Source organism: Otolemur garnettii, unplaced genomic scaffold, assembly GCF_000181295.1.
Source record: "Otolemur garnettii isolate 467f Iridium unplaced genomic scaffold, OtoGar3 scaffold00042, whole genome shotgun sequence".
Lineage (NCBI taxonomy): Eukaryota > Metazoa > Chordata > Mammalia > Primates > Galagidae > Otolemur > Otolemur garnettii.
Window position 1 is genome coordinate 14507154 of NW_003852437.1, and position 10594 is coordinate 14517747.

Consider the following 10594-nt stretch of genomic DNA (forward strand, 5'->3'; position numbering starts at 1 on the left):
AAAAAAAAAAAAAGAGAGAGGGAGAGAGAGAGAAGGCCGCCCCTGTGGCTCAAGGAGTAAGGCGCCGGCCCCATATACTGGAGGTCGTGGGTTCAAACCTGGCCCCAGCCAAAAAAAACTGCAAGAAAAAGAAAAAGAGAGAAAAATACTAAGGGATATTTCATGAAAAGTAGGGGAGAGTAGAAAACCACCCAACCATAATGGTGAAGAATCCTTGAAGGGAAGGTCTACCCTTGTTCCTTTCAAGCAAATGCCAGATTGTTACACAAATCTTATCAGCAAAGATTATGAAAAATAAGCTGGTTGAAACAACTGGCTTGTGAAGAGCTATTTCAATTTTCATGTGATAGTACCACGTTTGTTTGTTTGTTTTGAGACAGAGTCTCACTATGTTGCCCTGCGTAGAGTGTTGTGGTGTCACAGCTCACAGCAACCTCAAACTCCTGGGCTTAAGCGATTCTCTTGCCTCAGCCTTCCAAGTAGCTGGAACTACAGGTGCCCACCACAACGCCCAGCTATTTCTTGTTGCAGTTGTCATTGTTGTTTAGCTGGCGGGGCCAGGTTCAAACCCACCACCCTTGGTGTATGCAGCTGGTGCCTTAACCACTGTGCTACAGTGCCAAGCCAGTACCATGTTTTTTAAAAAGGACTCATGACACATTTTTGCCTGAGGAACCTTGTTCCCAGTCCCTCTGAATATGCTCATGTGTCGATACTATGTTCCCCAAACCCTGCATACCTGACCTCTATCTGTAACATTCACCTTCAACTTTGACCTCAGTGACTCTTCCACCCCCAGCACTGAGAACCTTTACCCAGTAAGTTCTGTAGAGGACAGGAGAGCCTGGCGACCTCTCTCCTGGGTACCTGTCTAGCCCAGCCAAGCTGCTTCAATTACTCTTGCTGGAGCTTGCTGCCACAAGTTGTGTTCTTTAGGCATGTGGATTGAGCTTTCTGAAAAAGCCAGCCTGGGAAGACAACGTCCTGGCCCACTCCGCCTCCACCTGGAATGGTGAAAACCGCGACCTCATTTCCTTTCTTTGACTAGATATTCTCCCCCCTCCATGGCTCTCAGGAGCACTTGTGCTAATGTATTTCTTGAGCCTACCAGTCTAAAAGTACATTCAACTAGAAAGACACAAGCTCCACTTCAGGGCTAGATTAGTTCTCATTAAGAACAATAGATGCTCCCACACTTTCCTAGGGTTTGTAACTCTGCCATCTATATGTTTCCATTGCCTCAACAATGGCCAAATGCTATTAAATTCTTAATAGCAGCGTAACACAACACAGCCTTTGCACAATTTCTGTGAATGTCCTCAGATGCATTTTTCTAAAGCATTTAAAGTGGCTTATCAGAAATACATAGACTATACTTTCGTAAAATCAGGAGCAGGTAAAAATAAAAGGTAGGACAGAAAGAAAATAGAACATTTGGCTTATTATAGCCAAAGCAAGCAAGGACTCACTGGTCTCTTGTCTATGGGAGCAAGAAAACCCCAGTGCTTGGCTCAGACATCTCGTTTGGGATGGATGAGCAACGTCTTCAAGGTTCTGAGCACGTTAACTAGTTTCACAGAACTATTTTCCCCAATTAAAAATGATGACATCTGCTTCTGCCATGGCACATTAGCTTTGATGGGGTCCCTCCTAAATCCCATATAAACTACACAGGCGTGTCATGAAACTTAAATTGTATTTGAGCTGAGTTTTGAAGGATAAGAAGACATCCAGATGGAGAAAAGGTACTTCAGACAGAAGAGGAATGGATAGTGATGAAGACAAGGGCATGTTCACTTTTTAACTAAATTTCAGAATTACAGCATGAAAATCATCTGGATGAACCTCTATGATGGCTGAAAAGGAGTTGAAAAGTATGTGGACTACGGCTGAAGAAATTTTTAGGTAGTAACAAATTGTAAGAGATGTAAATGGTGCAGAACTCAGTGCATACCAATTTCTCAGTAACCCTTTTTTTTGAGATAGTCTCAAGCTGTCACCCTGAATAGATTGGCCTGGCATCACAGGTCACAGCAACCTCAAACTCTTGGGCTTAAACTATTCTCTTGCCTCAGCCTCCCAAGTAGCTGGGACTACAGGAACCTGATATGACGCTTTTTTTTTCCCGCAGTTGTCGTTATTGTTTTAACTGGCCCAGGTCAGGTTCCAACCTGCCATCTTCAGTGTTATGTTGCTGGTGCCCTACCTACTGAGCTACAGGTGCCGACCTCAGTAACCCTCTTCTCAACTGTGTTACAATAAAGTTCACTTCAAGGCACACAAAACTTGAGGTGCAAGTACCCAGAGATGCAGTACCTAGCACATGCCATAGTTAAGTCGAGTTGACCAAAATTAAGAAAATAAAGTCAGGCTTAGCACCTGTAGCTCTGTGATTAGGGTAAGACTCTTATCTCAAAAAAAAAAAAAGAAAGAAAAAAGAAAAAAAAGTCAGTTTGGGAATCACAGGCTGTTAGAGTAGGAAAACGTCCCAGAACGCTGCAGAGAAATAAACCAATCCAAGCGGGATCTCTGGCAACTATTATAATTGCAAGGTTGGGCAGGAGAGGCAGGATTGAGAATGGGGCAAAGGCTAAAGTGAGAAGGTAAAAGTGCTTACTTTTTCTATAGAAAAAAGCCTGGCAGGGCGGCTCACACATGTAATCCCAGCACTTTAGAAAGCTAAGGCAGTGAGATAGATGCCTTGAAGCTAGATGCTAGATGTCACTCTCCTGGGCAAACTGGTGTCCACCAAAAACAAAACAAAACAAAACGAAACATAACATTAGCTACACTTGGCAATTTTACGCAGGAAGATGGATTTTAAGCAGGAAAATCACTTGAGTTCAGTTCAAGGCCGCAGTGAGCCAAGAGATCACCACTCCACTCCAACCAGGCAACAAAGCAAGCTGCCGTCTTTTTGTAGCTAAGGTTACAATGGATATGGAAACATCAAAACATGAAAAAAAAAAAAGCAAGCTGACATAATTCCAAGAGCAGGTGGGAAGGTACGAGTCACAGAACAGGCAAACACCACACACTGCAACATTTCCCTAATAACCTCAAAAAGGAAAAAAACACTGAAAAGCTATCAAAATAGACATTTATAAATTTTTCAGTGTTCTTCAAATAATTTCCCTAACCTGAATTAAGGCAGAATTTTCTATAACTGATTAAAAATGATACTTAACCTGTTTTCCTTTGTACTGTACCAGATGACTAGGCAAAATGGTTTGAGTAGATGGTCAAACCACAAGAGAATTAAATTTCCTTAGAAAAACCAAATATAACCCAACATATTAAATGTTAGTAACAAGTCACAGCTTCTAAAGGGTATACTCACTCTGTATTAGCTCTAGAGCTTCATCTTTTCTATCACTGGTCACTCAATCCACTATAGTGAATCCTTGGTTTACTGAGGACAATCAGCTTTTAGGTGAAGACGACTGCAGTGCTTAAAGCACAAAGCTACCCTGTACAGAAGACCCTACTTTGTGGCAGATTATGTATGAAAGCCTCCAACTTTAAATACCAAAGATGTGGAAAAAAACAGGAACACAAGATCCAAGTACACAGCCTCCAAAACATTGACCGTACAGAAGCCGGACATACTTGAGTATACATTTCTCCCTGCTGAGGTTCCTAAGGCCTAGGATGAACTAAAACATCTCTTCTGTGCATAGAACTCATGTCTGAGACAGCAATGGCTGCTATGACCTTCTCTATAGGCAGATTCATAAGCATTCCTGGGTATCATGCACTTTTAAGTATACCAGCCTAAATCTTATCCTCCCACCTTTACACTCTCCAACTTCGCTGCTCACTGTCCCGCCACACGATTGCAATCTACTAACATCCACTTTGCTAACTTCAGCCTTTCTCCAGGTTCTAGGTTGGCCTACTCGGTGACAAATGACCATACTCATGTACATACCAGTACATCCCTAGAGGCCCATCTTTGCTTAGGCTGTCCATGTTTTAATTGTCCCAACACTGTCATTAATTCGTTAGTAGACACTTTGATTTATAATCAAAAAAGGTCAAAAATAGGGAGCTGTTTTACAGAATGTCTCTATCTCATTTATAGTGATCAGTTTCCTCAATGACCTTTCCCTTCACTAACTGGGACCTTACATTACTACCCCAAATAAAAAGTCAGAGAGGAGGAACATGAACCAAAGTTTTATTTATTCATTTCTTGCATTTGAAGTACTCTTCGATGACATCCTTGGCCTGAGATTCTTTGCCATAATCCTTTAAAAAAAAATTACATGCAATTGCTTATTAACACTTAGAAATTCCACTAAGTTCATAGCATTACTCACAAGAAGCTTTAATAATGAACTATGCCTTTTGAAAATGCATCAAATCACTAAAATTTGTTATAGCCATTTTCAGGGACCTTAACGACTTGGATGTCCGTAAGGCTCGTAACATGGCTTTACTATTGCCAGATTTTAAAAACTTTCTGCAGAAACACATTCAGGTAAGCAGATTATTTGGCTGGCTTCTGTACCACTATCATCAAATTTTTTTTTTTTGAAATACAGAAAATATTTTTAAATCTTTTTAGAATCTTGTTTTTTCCTTTAAAAAGTTCTCAAACTTATCTCAATACAGGTTTGTGCAGTTACCCAGCATAACCTTCATCCTAAAAACCAAGGAACTTACCTTGACTACTACACAACTGCAGCCAACCACTTTCCGGGGTTTCCCCTCTCTGTCAATTTTACAAAGGCCTACCCATTCCCCTAGTTTCTTGTTGTCATCAACCTATCAGGGGAATAAAAAACAAAAAAAAAAAAATCACATTAGTAGGCACTAATGCTACTGACAGTAAATCAAACCCAAAAGCTGGCTGTCATCAGAAGGGTGACATGGCAGTTTCCTCATGACAATTCAGTAGAGGGAGCCAGTTGTCATCATGTACAGCACAAAAAATCATCTATAAGCACTTTACCTTACTTTTTGTTCTATATCAACATCAAAATTAGCATTTTAGTTCTACAGGTACAGAATGCTTTTACTAATAGCCTTAACACAGCCACTATGGCAAGTCCACGGTGATGTTTACAGTTGCAGAAAGCAAGACTGAGAATTGCCAAAACTTTAGACTAGTATGAGAAATATCACTATGGACAGCATCAGTCCTAACACATGACCCTTAACTAGTCCAATTCTCCTAACCTAAAGGATGTACTAACAGACCAGACATATCAAATTAGGTGAGAAGCTTACCTTAATTAGGTTGATTTGGTGTTCAGCACAAAGGGCCTCCACCAACTTGACATACATAGGCTCATCACAGTTGGATGCAAGCACACAAAGATGGGCTTGGCGCCTGAAATTCAAAACACAACAACCAAGTTAAAATCCAGACCTAAACCCACCACTCTTGCACTTTACTGAAAAATACCCCATATATGTGCACACAAGTGCTCAAATCTGATGACTCTTACCAGCCATCTTATTCACTTAAAAGAAATACTAAGCAAATTTCATTTAGAATTTCTTGATCCAAAATTACAGATTTGTGTAGGGGAAGTAACTGAAAAACTTGTGGTCAAAACGGTAACTTTCTGGTAAACTAGTCTCATAAATTCAAAGAGATGTACGATGTCAACTACCAAATAATTGTAATGTTACTGGCCCAACCACTGAATAAATACCGTGCAGCAACACCGACCTGCCAATACTACACAAGATTCACACCAGGGCCCACTGCACTGCAGCATGCACTGTATCACATAGTGGATGGATTCACCTGGCTAGATTACACCAAAGCAAGCAGTGGAGACCCTTAAAGGGCACTTGAACCCAGCTCTCTATATCAAGCTGTTCTGCCAATATAATGACAATTCCCGACTCAAATTCCCACAGCTACTAAATTCATCTACATCCAAGTGCTTCTGCAATAAACCTTAGCACAACTCGACCTTAATTTAGCCAAATATTTCGCAAACTGTTTAATGTAACAAGGGTATGCAATTAGCCTCCAGAAAACTGCTAACCCCATAACCTACAGGTTTGTCAGACTGTTATGTTTCACTCATAGAAGGAGTGAAGGGGTATCCGACAACTGAAGTCATCATTCAAACACTGTAGTTTTCCTTTGACTAAAAACAAGTTTTTATCCCCACTCTAAACAGCAACGCACACGTTTTAAGTGGGCTATATAGATCCAAGTTCTGATACCTTTTCCTAGGTTTCCTGTAGGACGGATACGGATGTCACTCTCAACTTTTGGGCTAACATCATGAACTTCACGCTTTCTTCCCTGGGCTGCAGTTTTGTTCCGGTTGCAACAACCCACAGTATTGAGACTGATACACGTACTTGTCTAAGGCTTTGGCAGCTTCGCGGATTCCACGTGCAAGGCCATCGTGGATGAGGGCGGTCTTCAGCACCTCTTGTAAAGCGGTGTTCACGTCCATTACACCTCCAGCAGCAATGCTGAAACGCGCCAAATCAGAACCCTCAGTTAAAACCTTCGCACCACTGAATGCCGTAGACTGCAGAGGCGTAACCTACAACAGGCGCGCTCCCGGCGACCCGGCCCACCCAGCCCCGCGCCGCAGGCTCGCGGCCGCACCTCACTGGCAGCCCGACCCCAGCCCTTGGGCTCACCCTTCCTCGGCCATGGCGGTGGGTTACGGGTGAAGTCGAATCTTGACCTCACTGAAAACAAAGAGCAAAAAACCCCACAAATTTATTAAGGAACTCAGCCTTGACTTGACACCCATCCATCCCAGCAGAGCCACAAGCCCCAGCAAGTACCCCGTGGCCTCTCCTCACCCTAAGCCTCCGCCTCCGCGCTATCCGGCGGCGGCAGGGAAAGAGGTCTCACGCGCCCGCATGACGGTATTTAAGGGCGCTCAGGCCCCCTGCGCGCATGTGCACTCGCTCCCGCGGAAGAGGCGGCTCTCGCGGTGCCGGGCCTGGCAGTTTCTCTTTCCGGATTGCGGCCGCTCTGAGACCAGAGTATTACGAGCGCGCCCGTGCTCCGCCGCAGCAGGCATCCCGAGGGCAGCCTAGCGTCCTCCTCCTTGGCCCGGGGCGTGGCCTGCGGAAGCCCAGAAAGTTCTTCCTACGAAGCGCGAGAGGAGCCAAATGCAGGTGTCAGCGTGGTCTTAGAGCCCACGCGTTCTGGCGCCCGGGGAAAGCTACTTTAACCCTTTCCCCACCCGGTGGTGATTTCCAGTTGACCCAATTAGGCTGCGCTTCCTACTAGCTCACTGTGTTCCTTCGCTTCTTAGGCTCTTTGTCCGCGAATGTGTCGTGTGGGGTCTGCTTCTCTTAGTTTGCATGAGACAACAGCCAACACCTTTTCACTCTGTCTAAGCACTTTAGGGATCCCACTTTCCTGGCGTGTGTTTGTCAGTTGTGATTTCTAAACATAGTGGGAGAGTTGGTTCTAAACGAATTTTTTTGTTTTTGTTTAGTTTTGAATGCTTGATCGTGCCCTACATTGCTTGTCCCGCGCAAATCAGAATTCTTTAGGTGCGTTTTAAACACCTGCCATGCGCCTGACCCAGGAATAGGGTCTGGGAGTACAGAAATGAAAAACGCACTCGGAGAAATCCTGCCTTTTTCATCCAGGACCTGGCAGAGTTAGGGATCGAATTCGAGAACAGGCAAACTACAATTTTTTTCCTGGAAATAACATTTTAAATTTTGAAATGATGGGCAATTCCCTTACACGGCTCAATGTTATCAGTACCCCTTTTTAGTTTTAATTTCCTCTCCTGAGAAATGGCCAAGCCAGGCAGCAATTATTAAGCGCTTGTTAAGTACTAGCACTGAGGATGCAGTGAGCAGCTCATCGTGACAAACTCAGCAGTAAAAGTGCCAGGGAGCGTTAACCAGAATAGAGGATCTTTAATAAATTAATACAGCTCGTGTTTAGCTTTTCAAATGCTTTCATTTTCATATTTTAATTGTTGAACCTGGGTAAAAGTGGTTACGGCGCCATCCACATACACCGAGGCTGGTGGGTTTGAACCCGGCCTGGGCCAGCTAAACAACAATGACCGCTGCAACAAAAAATAGGCGGGCGTCGTGGTGGGCACCTGTAGTCCCAGCTGCTTGGGAGGCTGAGGTAAGAGAATCGCCTGAGCCCAAGAGTTTGAGGTTGCTGTGAGCTATGTGTCTACGGAGGGTGACAAGTGAGACTTTGTCTCAAAAAAAATGGAGAAAGGGAATATTACTGTTAGGCAGAAAAGAAGGGCAGTAGAAATTTGGATTTCTGGCTCTGTGCCCATAGCTCAGCGGTTAGGGCGCCAGCCACATACATTGAGGCTGGTGGGTTGGAGCCCAGCCCAGGCCTGCCAAATGACAATGACAACTGCAACCAAAAAACAGCTGGGCGTTGTGGCAGGTGCCTGTATTCCCAGCTACTCAGGAGGCTGAGGCAAGAGAATCACCTAAGCCTAAGAGTTTAAGGTTGCTGCGAACTGTGACGCCAGAGCACTCTACCAAAGGCGACAGGATGAGACTCTGTCTCAAAAAAAAAAAAAAAAAAAAACCTACAAAAACCATTTTACAAAATGGTTTGAGACTCTAGGTCAAAAAAAAAAAAATTATTTCTTACAGTTACAAAAACTGGAAGTCTGAGATCAGGGTGACAGCATGGCTAAATTCCAGAGTGGTGAGGGACTTCTTCCAGGTTTCAGCCTGCTGACTTCTGTTTGCATCATCATATGAGGAAGATAGCTAACCAGCTCTCTAGCCTCTTACTGTAAGGGCACTAATTTCATTCAGGAGGGCTGCACCTTCAGGATCTACCATCTCCCCAAAGCCCCACCTCCATGCACCATATAGTTGGGATTAGGGTTTCAGCATGTGGATTTGTGAGAGAGAGGAAGCACAAACATTCAGTCCACTTCATACACTGATTAAGAATAAGAGAAGAGAACAAAACCTTGAGTGTCAGGAATAAAGTGATAATATCATACATAACACACCTTAGACATTAAAATTTTAATAAAAAATGTAAGGAAAACTTTTATATCAATTATTTTCTTTCTTTCTTTCTTTCTTTTTTTTTTTTTTTTTGAGACAGCATCTTACTATGTTGCCCTGGGTAGAGTGCCATGGCATTACAGCTCACAGCAACCTCAAACTCTTGGACATCCTCTATTCTCTTGCCTCAACCTCCCAAGTAGCTGGGAATACAGGCCCCCATCACAACGCCCAGCTATTTTTTTGTTGTTGTTGTAGTTGTCATTGTTGTTCAGCAGGCCCAGGCTGGTTCAAACCCTCCAGCTCAAGTGCATGTGGCTGGCGCCCTAACCACTGAGCTATGGGTGCCGAGCCACTTTTATGCCAAATAATGTGACAACTTAGATAACATGAAAATTTATAATTTACCAAATCTGATACAAAATAGAAAAAGAACATGTGAATATCAGTATAGTGTACCCAGTAAATGGGCAATTTATTAACAACCTTCCTAGATATAAACAAGCAGGCTCAGATAGTTTCAGTGAATTCTATCATATGTTAAGGAAAAATAACATCAATCTCATACAAATGCCAGAAAATAGGCTTGGCGCCCATAGCACACTGGCTACGGCGCCAGCCACATGCACAGAGGGTAGCAGGTTCAACCCCCACCCGGGCCAGCTAAACAACAATGACAACTGCAACAACAACAAAAAAACATACCTGGGCATTGTGGCAGGCGCCTGTAGTCCCAGCTACTTGGGAAGCTGAAGCAAGAGAATCACCGAAACCCAAGAGTTTAAGGTTGCTGTGAGCTGTGACACCACAGCGACACAGAGAGACTCTGTCTCCAAAAAAGAGAGAAAGAAAAAGAAAATCCCGAGAAAATACAGGGAATGGTTTTGACTTGTTTTATGAGTTCAAGGTTACCCTGATACAAATGCCTGACAAAAGTGAAGAAAAGAAAAATTACAGAATAACATTACTTATAACTATAGACAAAAAATCTTTAACAACAATATTAAGAAATTGGACCGGTGCCTGTGGCTCAGTGAGTAGGGTGCTGGCTCCCTATACCAAGGGTGGAGGGTTCAAACCTGGCCCCAGTCAAACTGCAACAACAACAACAAAAAAATAGGAAGGCATTATGGCCAGACATCTGTAGTCACAGCTTCTAGGAGGCTGAGGCCAGAGAATCATGTAAGCCAAAAAGCTGGAGGTTGCTGTGAGCTATGATGCCATCGCACTCTACCCAGGGTGACAAAGTGAGACTCTGTCTCTAAAAAAAAAAAAAAATTAAGAAATTGAAACCAGGAATATATGAAAATGAAAAATACATCCTGACCAAGTGGGATTTATATCAACAATGCAAAGTTATATTAACTTTAGAAAATAGATCAGTACGATTTTGTAATTATGTACTTCTGTATCATATTACTGAAAAAGAAGAAAAATCATTTACAATAAATACACAAACACCATTTGATAAAATTTAACACTACTCATTTCAAAAGTCTCATAAGATGGCTCAGTGCCTGTGGCTCAAGCTGCTAAGGCGCCAGTCACATACACCTAAGGTGGCGGGTTCGAATCCCCAGCCCAGGCCCGCCAAACAACAATGATGGCTGCAACCAAAAAATAGCTGGGCATTGTG

At 43.2% G+C, this 10594-nt stretch overlaps 1 protein-coding gene and 3 non-coding genes across 4 annotated transcripts; all 4 read right to left on the reverse strand.

Annotated features, from left to right (window-relative positions):
• Positions 1-4163: 4163 nt before the first annotated feature.
• RPS12 (ribosomal protein S12) lies at positions 4164-6964 on the reverse strand. Its single transcript, XM_012805454.2, has 6 exons — positions 6793-6964; positions 6625-6675; positions 6334-6450; positions 5236-5338; positions 4669-4770; positions 4164-4251 (listed from the first exon to the last, which is right to left on the reverse strand). Exons 2-6 carry the CDS (start codon positions 6636-6638, stop codon positions 4189-4191), a joined length of 399 nt encoding a protein of 132 aa, XP_012660908.1. The 5' UTR covers positions 6639-6675; positions 6793-6964; the 3' UTR covers positions 4164-4188.
• On the reverse strand, positions 4378-4507 carry LOC111725519. Its single transcript, XR_002773567.1, has one exon. It is a non-coding gene; the product is annotated as a small nucleolar RNA SNORA33 (small nucleolar RNA).
• LOC111725520 lies at positions 4855-4930 on the reverse strand. The gene has a single exon (XR_002773568.1). It is a non-coding gene; the product is annotated as a small nucleolar RNA SNORD100 (small nucleolar RNA).
• LOC111725514 lies at positions 6023-6095 on the reverse strand. The gene has a single exon (XR_002773563.1). It is a non-coding gene; the product is annotated as a small nucleolar RNA SNORD101 (small nucleolar RNA).
• Positions 6965-10594: the final 3630 nt, after the last annotated feature.